This window comes from Pristis pectinata, chromosome 1, assembly GCF_009764475.1.
Source record: "Pristis pectinata isolate sPriPec2 chromosome 1, sPriPec2.1.pri, whole genome shotgun sequence".
NCBI lineage: Eukaryota > Metazoa > Chordata > Chondrichthyes > Rhinopristiformes > Pristidae > Pristis > Pristis pectinata.
In genome coordinates this window covers 114,923,990-114,939,357 of record NC_067405.1, presented here as the reverse complement: position 1 = coordinate 114,939,357, position 15,368 = coordinate 114,923,990, and the positions used below count along the sequence as shown (strand labels likewise).

At 39.1% G+C, this 15,368-nt stretch overlaps 1 protein-coding gene across 1 annotated transcript in view; it reads right to left on the bottom strand.

Annotated features, from left to right (window-relative positions):
• The window catches only part of LOC127568340 (fermitin family homolog 2-like), a 108,815-nt gene that overhangs the window by 46,653 nt on the left and 46,794 nt on the right, over positions 1-15,368 (bottom strand). The window contains 1 exon segment of the mRNA XM_052011969.1: positions 14,246-14,386. Within this exon segment, the coding sequence (XP_051867929.1) occupies positions 14,246-14,386 (141 nt within the window).

Below are 15,368 nucleotides of genomic sequence, written 5' to 3'. Positions count from 1 at the left end.
CTTCTTGCATTAAAATAGACACACTTCAACCCATCCAACTGACTGCAGTTTTGCCCAATCAAATGCCTATCCTTCCTCACAGTCTCTCTACACGCTGCACCAACCTGTACACCAACTGCCTCATCTTCTGACTTATCACTCAGGTTCCCATCCCCCTGCCAAACTGGTTTAAACCCTCCCCAACTCCAGCAAACCTGCCCGCAAGGATATTGGTTCCCCTCCAGTTCAGGTGAAACCCATCCCTTTTGTACAGGTCATAGCTTCCCCAGAAAAGATCCCAATAATCCACAAATCTGAAACCCTGCCCCCTGCATCAAATTTCTCAGACACATATTCACCCGCCAAATCAGCCTATTCTTACCCTCACTGGCATGTGGCATAGGCAGCATTCCAGAGACAACTACCCTTGAGGTCCTGCTTTTCAGCTTCTTACCTAGTTCCCCATTTTCACTTTTCAGGACCTCATCCTTTTTCCTACCCAGGTCATTAGTACCAATGTGTACCATGACTTCTGGCTGCTCACCCTCCCCCTTTAGAATGTTGTGGACCCCATCTGAGACATCCCTGACCCTGGCAACTGAAGGCAACATACCATCCGGGAGTCTCTTTTACATCCACAGAATCTCCTGTCTGCTCCCCTAACTATAGAGTCCCCTGTCACTATTGCTCTCCTCTTCTCCCCCTTCCCTTCTGAGCCACAGAGCCTCAGTGCCAGCAACCTGACTGCTGCGGCTTTCCCCGGTAGGGGGGGGTTTCCATCCCGCCCCCCCCCCCCCCCACATCCCCAACAGTAGCCAAAGTAGTATACCTGTTATTGAGGGGAATGGCCACAGGGGTAATCTGCACTACCTGCCTATTCCCTTCCCTTCAGTCACCCAGATACCTGCCTCGTGCAACTTAGGTGTGGCCACCTCCCTGTAACTTTTATCTATCACCTCCTCATTCTCCCATTGGAGAAATTAATTCCCATTATATTACAATTTAATTAGACAGAATATCTGAGCCTTTGATTGGCTTGCATCCAAACCAGGAAAAAAATGAAAATCATTAGTTTGCCCAAAATCATTTGAGGCATTTGTTCAGAAGATTTGCTGGTTACAACGATGTATACTTTACTTCTTCTAATCACCTGCAAGAAAATTCCAATTCATTTTGCACCTTGGAAAGAATTGCCAGCACAACACCTTGGCTCTTGAAATCAAGCCATCCTCCAGCTACCACACAATTACTCCCTTTCAATGAAAATGGAGATACAAGAAAATGCCAATGGAGCAAAAAACAAACTGTTGAAGGAACTCAGCAGGTCAGGCAGCATCTATGGAGGCAGAGGGATAGTCAATGTTTCAGGTCGAGACCCAACATCAAGACTGAGAATGCAGAGGAGAGATAGCCAGTATAGAGATGAAAGAGAGGAGTGAGGAAGGATCTGGCAGGTGATAGGTGGAACAATGTGAGGAGGAGTTGATGGGCAGATGGAGCCAGATAGTGGGAGAGGGGAGGGAGGAGATAGAGACAGGGGCTGGAAGGTGATAAGTGGAGGCAACAAAGGGCTGCAGATTCTGGAATCTGTTAAGGAAGGTGACAAGTGGAATCAGATATGGGAGGGATGATGGGCAGATAGAACCAGATGAATCATACAGCCTGAGTCACACAGCATGGAAACAGGCCCTTTGGCCCAACTGGTCCATGGCAACCAAGACGGCCATTTAAGTTAGTCCCTTTTGCCCAAGTTTGGCCAATATCCTAAACCTTTCCTACTACCTTTCCAGTGGGGGTGTGAATGAGATGAGGGTTGAAAGGAACAAAGAGGGTGAGGATTACCTTCCTGCCAACCCACTTAATCTACTGGGTCTCCTCTGCCCTACCCCTACTGGTTCCATCTACCCATCATCCCTCTCTGATCTGGTTCCACTTATCACCTTCCTTACTTATCAGGTTCCAGAATCTGCAGCCCTTTGTCTCCACTTATCAGATTCCAGCCTGTTTCCCGATACTTCGGACCTAACCCCTAGGTCCATCTGCCCTCCTCACCTAGTTCCACCCAACTTCCAATTCCCATCTCACCCCTCCCTGGTTATACCGGCCACCTCCCCTCTGCACTCTCAGTACTGATGCAAAGTCTCGACCCGAAATATAGACCATCCCTCTGCCTCCAAAGATATTGCCTGACCTGCTGAGTTCTTCCAGCAGTTTGTTTTTTTTGGTCCTTTCACAGAAATCTTCATTGCATAAATATATCACATAACTCATGTTACCGCCAACTCTCTCCTTTCACCTTCCCAACATGAACAATCACAAACCAGTTGAAGGGAGACATCCTTGCATATTTGGAAACAGAAGGCTCATGTGGGCAACATGCCAAAGAAAGAAATCTCTTAAAACGGAACAAATTCATCACATTGCTCCCCCTACTTCCTTAGGGATTTTCTAAATTGCCAAATCAAGGCCATCCTATTCTCTGTAGAATTTGACAAGTTGAAGACTAAGAAACAATCCTAAAAACATTCCCGTTCCTGCAAACTGAAAAATAGTTCAGTCTTCAAAATTATTCAAGCTCCTTCCAGATTTTTTTCTGTTTAGAAATTAAATAACAGATTTCCTTCCACTTAGTCATACAAATGATGATTCAAGATATAGCTAACTATTAGCGATATCAAACTTCAAATACATTTCCTCTAGAAGAGCACAGATTTTATTAGCAGCAATAAAAAACTGCTGAACTGTTTACTACCATTTACAACAACCACGGACAGGTAAAAATAAGTGCCAGTATCAAGTATTCAACAGCTGGCTGCAAAATGTACCATACCCCTGATGAAATTAATATGTTGAAATGTCAGAATGGGACTTTACTGAGAAAGAAATTAAAAGGGCTTAACTGCTATTATGACCTACTTTAATGTAACACTCAACCAAATCAGCAAACATTAAATCCAGTTGGATCTGCCAATCAGTTTGGATGAGAAAAGTTGTTGACCCAACCAAATTTTTTCATCCAGGAATATTTTACCTACTACCACCATACCTTTACCCCCAGCAAAAAATAAGCTCATAAAACATGCTAATCAGGAATATGTTGATCGCTGTAGATGTATGGCCTAAAACTACCCCATTTGAATCAGTCTCACATTTCTGTTCCCCATTTCATTTAATATTCAACTTCTTGTGTTGCTCCACGAAATCTTCTCAGACGCTTCTTTTCTAGCTTGAAAAGAACCTGGGTTCCTTCACTAAAACACTGCAGATTAGCCTCAGGGATTTTACATGTATTGGTTTCAGTGCTCAATAGGGCACACTATTTAAATAACAGCTTCACTAGAACAATGTGAAGTTCAATCGTTATTTACTCTGACTTGCATTGCCCTGTTATTGGTTTATCCTTCAACATCTCTTTGGTTTGAATGTCTGCTTCCTTGCATCAATTACATGCAGGGCACAAACTGGTCACTTTCAGTTTTGTTGTTTGATATTTGAACACCGTTCTAGTAGTATGATTGCCATCTTTCCCCCCACCTTTCCTGCTACATTTGTCTGCATTATATTTAATCTACTGGTCTGCCACTCACAAAACTTGAACTCATTCTGCAATTTTGAAGCTGCCTCTTCTTGTTTAGCATCATCAATAAATGATACCATTTAGCATTAAGAGTTTGAGACCCAAGACACCTTGCTCAATATATGCCAAAAGAACTGATGGTTATTTTTGCTTATATTTACTTGAGTAAGACTTCACTGCACGTAACAAATTGACAATTCCACCCCCAGTTATAATCTGGCAAGTCACTTAAAATATATCCTTTACGTTCAGGTCTCTCCATCCCCCAAAACTGATCCAGAATTACAGATTATACAGCAGCTCTAATCTGCAGGAATCTATTTTAAATGAAAAGACATGTGGGTTCATCTTGATGCATCACCACTTCCTTTCCTTCATCATGTTGCTCCTGACTCTTCAAACACACTTTCATTTTTTGTTTGATGGTCCTACACTTTCATGGAGGAGGAACTGCTTCCTTTGGCAGAAATGCCTGGTACAAGAGGACACTGATTTAGGATAACCAGCAAAAATCTGGTGGGGGACTGAAGAGAAGAAATTTGGTTTGTGCAGCTAGCTGTGATTATACAAACTGCACAGTTCAAATAGTTTTAAGGAAGTAAAATAAATTATAATTTTCAAAATAAAAGATTTTTTAAAAAAATAGTAATTCTCAAATTGCCGATTCGCAGGACCAATGGTGTGGCAATAGTGGCCTTTCTTCTTGATCCACTGCTGACCGTTTGATGAAGGTCCTCTCATATTACTGTTTCAATGGAGAAACAGTGCATGCCAAATTTAAAGGTCCATGGGGGAACAACTAAGATGGCTCTTTCTTAAGAGAGTCAGCATCTTTTGTATTCTATCATTTTCGTAAGAGAATGGTCTGGGAGGCTGATCAAATTGCTATATAGACAGCATGGATGGAGACATTGCAAACAGAGTAGATTTTGGCTTTGTAAGTCACTAAACAAAAAAATTCAGACTGCATTCTCTTTAATTTGTCTAAGGCTGTGCAATAGGAAACCTCCCGTGTCTACTTCAGAACATTTAGTGAAAGCATGATAAGTAAGGTTCATAACCGCAGACAGGATTAATGAATGATCTCATAGTAAAGGATCCCCTAGAAAAGGGTGATCACAACATGGTAGAATTTCAAATTCACTTTAAGGGCGAGAAACTTGGGTCCCAAACAAGTGTCCCAAACTGAAAGACAATTACAATGGCCTGCATCCAGGAGTCTTAAAAGGAAGTGACTGCAGAGATAGTGGATGCATTGGTTGCAATCTACCAAATTCCCTGGATTGCAAAATTGCAAGTGCGACACCATTAGTTAAGAAGGAAGGGAAGCAGAAAACATGGAATGCAAGGTCAGTTTGCCTGATGCCTTTCATTGGAATCTATTATTAAAATGATAATTGTGGGGCATTTAGAAAATCATAAGTATATGAAAGGGAAATTATGTTGAACAAATTACCTGGAGTTCTTGTAACAATCAGAGTGGATAAAGGGGAAACCACTGGATTCCCAGAAGATGTTTGATAAGATGCCATGTCTAAAGGTTCTGCATACAACAAGACAGGGTTGTGGATAATATATTTACATGGATAGGGAAATAGCTAAAAAAAGAACACATAGAGCAAATAGGTCATTTCGGGCTGGAAATTGGTAAATCGATCCCTTGGTTGCCATAGGCATCAGAGCTCTGATCTCAAAGATTTATACTCTATATTGGTCTAGCTTTGGAGGAAGGAACCAAGGGTACTGTGGCCAAATTTGCCGAGGATACAAAATAGGTGGACTAGCAAGGACGGCACAGAGATCCTGCAATAGAACTGTGATGAGATAACTGCATGGGGAAGAAGTCAGCAGATGGAGTACAGTGTGGGAAAATTTGAGGTTATCCACTGTGGTGGGATGAAGTAATATTTTATCTAAATGAAGTGAGACTACCAAGTATTGTGGCACAAGGGGGTCCTGGTGCATGAAACAAAAAGTTGGCATGCTGGTACATCAAGTGATCAGGAAAGGTAATGGAAGGCTAGTCTTCATTGCAAACATATGGAGCACAAAAGTAGGGATGTTTGATGCAACTTCACAGGGTACAATTGTGACTGTATCTGGAGGACTGTGTACACTTTTAGTCTCCACATTCAAAGATATACTTGCATTGGAGATTTGCAGAGAAAGTGCACTGGCTTGATTCCTCGAATATTGGGGTTGACATATGAGGAGAGTTGAAGGTTTCTACTACTAAAACTCCAAAGCACAGACAAGACTAACAACTGCAATTGGTATCCCTTCCACCCCCCATCCATACATTTAATCTCCCTGATCAAGTTAATTGCATTTCCAATTTACCAGCATAGCCCATCCAAAAGCTGCTAGGTAGAGCAGTGGATCCAGAGACTGCACTGCCAGCAACTAAATAACTATGAAAAGGGATGATGTGATATTTTCAGCCATACCCAGTAACACACAGTCTATTACCACCCCACACAATGCCACTCACATCAGGAGGAGTTAGGATGGGCAAGAGGATAACCTTACTGAACTTCATTTTGAAGCACTGACTGAGAATTTCTAATATTAAAACAAAGTTTGAAGCTGGAATATAATTAAAATTTGGATAGGTATGATGGTAACTTCCCTTTTACATGATAACAGATCATGAAAACCAATGGGGTTTTGTGAGTGCAAGTTTGTAAATTTTGTAATTTTTCTAATTTTGTAAATCATTCTGATTTAGGCAAAGGGTTAGTTCATTGTATACAAGTTTATTGATGATATAAAGAAGTTATGAGGAGAACACAAAGTCCACAAAGGAATACAAATGGGTTGAGCTAATGGGCAAAAACTATAATAACTGGCAAAAAAAAATGCAAAGAATTGAGAGGTTAACTACTTCGCTAAGAAGAATAGAAAAGCAGATTATTTAAATGGCATTCAAAGTGACTGTGGCGTCCTCGTGCAAGAAATGCATTAAATTACAGCAAGTAATTATGGATATTGGCCTCAAATGCAAGGCAATTGGAATACAAAAGTAATAAGCTTTGCTACTGTATACAACTTTGGTGAGACCATACTTTGACTACTGTGTACAGTTCTCGTTTCTCCACTTAACGATATAATTGCAGCAGAGGAAGAGAAGATTCGTTAGATTAATTCCAGGTGTAAAAGTGTTACATACGAGAAAAGAGTAAACTAAACTAATTTAGCCTAAACTTATAGGAATTGGAGCTTAGAAAAGGTGATTTTATTGGTGCATACAAGATCCTGAGGAGTCTCGACTAGTTGATACTCCATTGGGTGGAGGGCAGAGTTCTGAAACGGTGGTTGTAGTTTCAGAGGAAGGGATCCAGCATTCAAGACCAAGATGAGGAGCAATTACTTCTTACTTAAAGGGTTGTTAATCTTTGAACAGCAGGGGAGGTTGGGCTGCTAAGGATATTTGAATCTGAAGAGATAGCATTTCAGATATGATGGGAGAAATCAAGAGTTATGGGGATCAGACAAGTGTTAAAGCCAAGTTCAGATCAACTATGATCTTAGGCTCAAGGGTTGCATGGCCACTGCTGTTCCTTACATTATTTTCATTAGCTTCAAAACCCTTTCTTATTGTATTATGATTTTCTAGAATATGTGTTGCACATGTCCCACAATGATGCTGAAAATCCAGAGGGATCTCCGAGTACTTGTCCACAAATCCCTGAAGGTAGCAGGACAGGAGGATAGTTGTGGTTAAGGCAGAATGCAGGACACTTTTATTCTTTGCTTCTACTAGTAACAGGCAAGAGCAGGGAGGTTGTGCTAGAACCATACAAAACATTAGTCTATAGCTAAAATGGTGGCTAGTTCTGGTGACCACACTGCAGGTAAGATGCAACAGCAACAATGAGGGTGCAGAGGAGTTACGAGGACATTGCCAGTGCTGGAGAATTATAAAAAAGTTACAAGACATCAAAGCTGTGGTTATTTTCTTAGCAACAATGGAGATGTGGCAGGTGAGGTAGATTTAATGGAGATGTATAAATTATTACGGATCTTGATGGAATAAACAGTAAGGTCCCATTTTCTTTAGCAGAGGTCAGTACCCAGGAGGCATACATTTACATTAAATCCGTAGAATGATTTTGGAGGGTTGAGAATAAATTATTTAACTCAAAATCCATTTTTGAGCAGCATGGATATGATGGACCAAAGCCGTGCAAGAATCTTCCCTCTTATGAGTACAACCTCCACTGCAGGTCCAATGAAAACCTTAATTATCAGTCCCAGAAATGCAGCTCCTTTGGAAATTCATTGTTGATAGTGAAGCAGAGACTGAACAGTCACAGAAGAGAATCCATGACTAGCTGTCCTACACCTCCTCAGGAAGTTCTCTGACAACAGCCAGCTACCAAAGAGATCTGCATTACTTTAAATTCCCACGTTTGCCTTAATTCCATGCAGGTGCACTACTACTGTTACTGCCTAGCAACAAACACTTGGCCTTCAAATCTACAATGCCCTTGAGTACTTTTACAGAAGTAAAACTAAAACACAAAGCCTAGGATAATAAATTAGTTAACTTGTAAGTGAATGAACCATCAGTGATGACAATATCAAAAAGCCTTTTAAAATAGAATCAGACATCTTTTACATTACAACTCAAATTTAAAAATCATAATAAAACTGGAAGTATTTAACAAATAATTAATGTGACAGAAAGATAATATAATCAGAACTGGAGACTGCTTACTATTGAATTCCTCCAAAGTTTAAGTCTCGCTAATGGCCTGTCAGGGAAGCTTAAAAGATATCTGCCTTGGGTTTTAAAATAACTCTGGTCTAATTTAGTCAAAATGAGATTCATATGTCATTCATTTGGTATTGGGTTAAAAAAAATACTCCCATTCATTTGGTATTGGGTTAAAAAAAATACTCCCATTCTGTAAAAGTGAACAGTACAAGTGATGTTGGACTAAAATAATGTATTCATTTTCCTTCCAACCCATTTAGTATACTATATATGGGAGAAAAAAAATTAATCCACGCATCGTCTGTCCATAGCAATTACATAATACCATGTGTGAACTAACACAAAGCACGAGCAATGAAGTTTGATACATTTCCTAGTGCAGCCTTTTGAAATAACACTTCTCTAGTTACCAGGGATGACCACAAATTCCAAACCAAGAGTGGAGGTCTCCATCTTACAACTTGTATCATTCAAAATTACACAAAAACAAAATGCTGCTCCAATTTGACAAAAAGAGATTCACTAGCTCGTGTTAGCTCTGAAAATGGATTTTATTTGAAGTTTGAAGCTGCAAAGAATGTGCACAATATGAATCACCATGATTCAAAAGAAAACAAAATGTGTTTATAATATGTAGAGTTGCTGCTAAATAAATTAAATTTCCAGATTACAATGCAACCTACAACTCTCACAAGAAAACTTTGATTATGTTTTTATATTGACCCAAGTTCAGTGACTTCTGAATATATTTACCAAAAACAGAGGTTTAAAACGAGGTTGGACTTTTAGGCAAGGGGCAAGAGATTCAGATGGGATCAGAGGAAAGTAAAAAAAAAAACACCTATCTGAAATGCACTGCGTGAGTGGGTGATGGAGGCAGAGACTCTCACAATATTTAAAGCACCTTGGCAAGCACTTGAATCACCAAGGCATAAAAGGCTATGTATTGCTAAGTGAGTTTAACATAGATGGGTACTTGATGGTTGGCATGGGCATGGTGTGCTGAAGGGCATGTTTCTGTGCTGCATAACTTTTAGGTTCAATATTCTGGCAATACCTGTAAAAGAAAAAGTTTTATTCACTCCTGTTGAGGAATTCCCCCTTCATCAGACCTGGACAAGAGCCTGCACCCAAACACATTTTCACTTCTGCCCTTCAGGTTCTGATTGCTGCTTTCTAACCACTATTAATTCTGACCTTCAACAGAAATTATAGCTTGTAGAACAGGGCCTTTTGTGATACATCCACAAAGCCAAATAAGCTCAATTTTATGCAGCAGATGCATCATTTACAAACATTCTTTGACACTGAGATTATAACACTGGGAGGTATTTTAATGACAGAGCAGAGTTAGTCTGCTTTAGAGAAGTGGGACCCAGACCTGCAGTCTTTATACTAATTTACATCTTATTTTATTACATCTTATTTTATATTTAGCTACAAAACAACAAGAAAAGTTCCTATTGGCCAAAGTGAGAAGCTGACGAGTCTATAATTCTGGAATTTTATGCTTGGAAAGAATGAGCTCCACATATATATCAGCCCTTCAACCTCACCTAACAACATCCCCAAATTGCAAATGATGACTGAAGAAAGAACAAGTCAATTTTAACTTATTTCACAGTCCACGTCAGATAAGGAACAACTTTTCAGATGAACAGTGAAAAACTCCATTGCATGAAGTACAAAAAGTTTCCAGTAAAAGACTAGAGAGTTCAAAGCTACACAGCATCAGGATACATGTTGCATGTGAATAAACTGTTTGCTGAAGGTTAGGAAACTGCAAGTTTGTGAAAATATGGAGTGGGATACCCCTGCATTCAGAGCACCGGTAGAACTAATTTATAAAAAAAAAGTGATTTAGATTCAAGAACCAGATATAAAACAGTTAAACTGACAAAATAGTTAAATAAAGAGATTGAGGTGAAATTACAAACATATGCACAAGTTGTACTCAAAAGGAAGTGGACACATACTCCAAAATAAAGTACTGAAATAGCTATAGTTGAAGACAGAGACCACAGAATTAATTTCCACCGGATTTTTACTGGCACAAAGTGGTGGTAGCACCAAATTGTCCAAGTAATAGAGAGCAAGTTCTTGAAATTCACTCAATTTAAAACCAGGCAAGGGATATTGAGGATTTCTGAACTATGGAGTTAAAAAATAAACCAAGATGGAGATAAGCTATGATTTAATTGAACAATAGAACAAGTCTGTGGTCTATTGAGTTTTTTTTAAAAAAACAGCAAATAATACTGAGAGCACTGAACAATTCAAAGACAAAGGAGAATGCAGATGCTGGAGTCTAGAACAAAAACAGAAATCTGGAATAATTCAACGGGTCAAGCAGCATCTGTGGAGGTAAGTGGTGCAAGTTACGTTTCAGGGCAAGACTGAGAGGGAGCAGGAAAGATTGCCAGTATACAGCAGTACATAGAGGTGGGATTGAGATAGAGGTTGGTAGGTGATAGGTAGGACAAGATGGGGTGGGGGGGTGGGTGGTAGAGACAAATGGAAGGGATAAACAAAAAAGGGAGAAGAAAACTAGGCAAGTGTGTGGGGAAGGAGAGCACGAGGGTGGGGTAGGGGTTGTTACCCAAAATTGGAAAATTCAAATATTCATGCCATTGGGTTGCAAGTTGCCCAAATCAGAAAATGAGGTGACATTCCTCCAATTTTCTTTTGGCCTCTCCTTAGCAATGGAGAAGCCAGAGGACAGACAGTTTGGTGTGGGAGTGGAAAGAAGAGCTAAAAAGACATGTAACCGGCAGCTCAAGATGGCTGTCAATTAAGATGAAATTACATATTTACCAATTATGGAAGCTTTTAGCAGTCCAAGCTGCTGACTGACCAATGTCTGTGTGTAGATTTAGGTTGAGTGAAAGATCAAATGTGGTTGAACCTTGGATAAAGTAACCCTTGAGAATCTAACCTTCCTCAGGGTTAGCTAAGGAATCAAAAGTTTACAAGTACTCATAATAAAAGAAATATTGAGGGAAAAATATTTCCCACTAGTAAAAAGATTATTAGAGGACTCGAGATCAACATTCTAGATTCACTTACAGAATTAACATTCTCTTTATCAATGCAGAGATGGGCTGCTTTTAAAGCTGTGGGTACATTCTCAATACAGATGTAGGTGCAAAGGCCAGTTATTTTAGCTCCAATGCTGCATCTGCAATGATTCTTCAAATAACAGAAGCTAAAATGTTTGTTGCTGCTACAGTTATATTCTGGGGAAAATTGCATTATGATTAAAAAACACTTTGATCAGCCACCCACTTTTCCAGAGGAAATATTCAATTGGCTTAAAAATGTAGATAGCACAGATTGGAAATTCATATTTCCTGAGGCAACACTAAATTCATTTTTCTCCCAAGTAAAATGTACAAAGCTACCAAATGCAATTACTTCCTTTTCGCTACAACTATAACAATGGTTTACCTGAGACAAAAAAATTTTCACAGCTCCACAGAATTTTTCTAAAATAAATTCCCTGTGCTTAGTCTATAATGTCATTTCTCCATCACATGTACAATGACTATGCAAGTAGATAATCAACAATAAATGCACATTTTGTAAAAGCAGCAAGGCCATGCCAAATAGAAAAGTTCTTGTGCTGAAGTGATCTTACTCACTACAATCATGCTTTTTCAGTCCATCAATTGGAATCTTCATCTTTATAAAAGGAATAGTTGATTGCAGTTTCTTGGCTTCAAGCACTAAATTGCCACACCCATCTGTAAAACTTCAATGAGCTGATGGTTCATGGAAGTTTTCAAGTTGGCTTAATGGAAGCTTTCAAGTTAGCTCAACATTTCATAGAATTTGAGTTCTATTTTTCTAACAATGAATGCCATTCAGGAAGTGTGGTACTTAACCTACATGCTGGAGGTAATAGATAAATTGTAGTTGACAAATGCTAGCTAGTTTTGACTGAAAGCTATTAATGTTAAATGGTTAAAATTGGCTCAATATCCTCAAACCAATTTTCAAGTGGCAGGAAAAAATAATGCTTTCAATTTGTTGCCGAGATTATGGGGTACTAATGCATAGCTCTTCTTAAGTTGCAATTTGCTGATGTATATTCATTATCCAGGACAAACCTACATAGCAGAGTATAAAGATAAGGTGTAATCGAAAAGTCCTATTTTTGCATTGTTACATTTTTTTGGTCAGCTTGTGTGCATGTTATGGAAATAGGGATATCATGACCTATTTAGTTTACTATGATGCCAATGTCAGCAATAAAGCTGTCAGTTAACTACTTACTTACACCACCAAACAGAGGCGACTACATTATGCGCTTCTGTCAGTGAGATGTAACATACCCAGAACCAGCGTCATGTCTTTACTTGGAGGTCTTTACTTGGCACTTTTGTAGCACAAATGTTACTTGCCACTTGTCAACCCATACCTGAGAGTTGCTGGTGTCTTGTTGCATGCTAGCATGGACTGCTTCAGTTGCAGAGCTGCAGCAGATGCTACTGAAGACTATGCAATTATTAGCAATCATACCCACTTCCCTACCTATGACGGAAGGTTTAGGATTATTCTCTTCTGCTCTGAAAAAAATTCCATTAAACAGAGGTCTGCTGCCAATAGAAGACAAAGGAGGTCTTTGTCTGTGTAGTGAAAGGTCAGCTGACTCCCATGACACCAAAATTTTGGAGATCACAGTCCAGATAATCTGAATTATGAAGGGATCCAAAACCTTATGCATGATGGAATTGATCAAACAGCATGAACATAAATATTGTGGGCATGCATGAAGAGAAACATCAGGCTTCTAGTGCAACCCCTCACAAGGAACAGGTTTTTAAATCTCAGGATGATTCTACCAGAACAAGGTTCCCAGTGCCAGGGTCCATGGCAGCTGGATAGATTTCACAAGACAGGGTAAAAATAGAAATTGGGATTTTGTGGAGCATGTAGCAGTCCCAAATCACATATGGAGAATGATTCCCAAATGAAAATGTAGCTCAGTTTGCATGCTTTGCAATACTTCTAACATACATGTTCACTTAGGGACTACAATAGAAAAAAAGGTACTGTACCTCTAAAGAAAGATTGTTCAGTTAGACGGTAGACCCCTAACTACCTCAGAGTACTGATCATTTGGTACACCCTTGAGGCAAAACACCTCATGCAAATAGTAATATTTGATGGATAATTTCAAAAGGGCAGTTTTAATTAGCTTTTGACTTCCTTTAAAAGGTTCTGGTATAACAACTTGATGCACATAGGGCTGCAAGTGCCAGCTGTGACAATATCAGATCAGCAGGCGATCACTCAGTCAGAAATTGAGTTTTTCTCCACACAACTGTCTGGGCTTGGTTAAACTCTAAATTTGAAGATCTTTAGATTTATGAATTATGCAATGAAAGCTTCTAATAGTTCCACATCTGCCTATGTCACAGCGAGGATTTAAGCAGCAAACAAATTGCTACTCTACATTCAGTGTTCTTCATTGGTCAATTACTATTGAAAAACTTCACATTAAACTTCCATGTAAAAATAAACAGATCACCGTGCATTAAAACTTAATTGAGAGAACTTGAAAAAGCACAAATTTAATTTAAAAGCTAATTATGCACACCTTTCGTTTCTGATGCTCTCAAGCACAGCAAAGCTGTTTGGTTGCTTTCTAATGTGAATATCTACTGAATTGCAAAAGGAAGATATTATTTGTAGTGCACTCTCAGAATGCAAGCACTGAGCTGCATCCCTATATCTAGTGTCTCTCTGGAACTACATGGACGATAACAAAAAAAACTGACTGAAGGCTTTGGTAGAAATAGGAGATGGCAGGTGAAGCCCAGAATAAATTGTGTATATCAGGAAGACTGCAACTAGGACTTGACCAAAGCTAGATTTTGGAGGAAAATAATTCAAAATTTCCCCCCCCCCTCATGTTCACATCTTTTTCTCCATAATAAGAGGGGGAAAAAAAAACTGTTACAGACCTGATCCTGGAGTGATTAATGGTCCCTCCAACTCTAATGCCTCATCTTCACCTTGGTCTTTTTCATCTGTCTTTCGTTTTTTCTTTTTTGTTGGATCTTTAGGTTTTCTCAGGAGCGAGAGTTCTTCAGGATGCCTTATATCTGTTAGAACAGAAAAACAAGATAAATTAGAAACCAACAAGACCTCCAGTAAGAAAATCAACAAACCAGTGCTCATAAAAGCTTTACTGAGAATTAAGTTTGTAGAAATCACAGCAAGTCCGTGTATATTTAAATACATGCTGCTTGATGCCTGAAAATATGACCATTTAACCATTAAAAGGTCGGTGAGGTCCTTGTACTAAGATACCCAAGTAGAATTATTTTCCCATGACAAGATGAAGTTGTCCTTTCAGCTCTGTTATTTGAATTCAAATACAAATTTTTATTCAGGTTGTGGTGACTGTTGTACATAAACTAAACCTAAAGGCATGTTTCAATGAAGAAATCAGAATGTAATTTGAGCAGCATTTAAGTTAAAATACCACATCACTGCCAGTTGAATGTTGTTTCAGGGTTAGGGAGTCATACAATTGGAGATAAACTAACAGATTGGAAAATTATACTGCTTAAAAAAAAACCTGATTAAATCTAAAGCAAGCCTTAAATTACTGTTCTGAATATGACAGGAAGTTCTCTTCAAATGACCAGTTAAAATGTTCAAAATTATAAACTTCAAATTTTGATTATATTTTTATTCCTTCAAAAGGACAAAGAATATCACTGCCAAAGCCAGTCTTTAATGTCCATCCCTTTATGCCCAACCATCTCCTTTGTGCTAGGCATGACAGCCAGTGGAGAACTCATCACCCGATCCCAGCAAGCAGATTGGATTTCTCTCCTTTTCAATCTTAGACAATTTTCCTACTTTGTCAGGTGCCCAGGCTGTGGTTATACTGGAATTACTCAGCTGGATGTGGATATATCTGGAGCACATCTTCAGCACAAGCAGTTTGTTTTCAGATCTCATATCCAGTGTAAACAGGAGTTTCTCGATATCCTATAGAGTGGATCGAATTGGTTGAAGACTGGCTTCTGTAATCATGGGAACCTCAGCTGTGAATACTGGTTGACAATTAAGCAG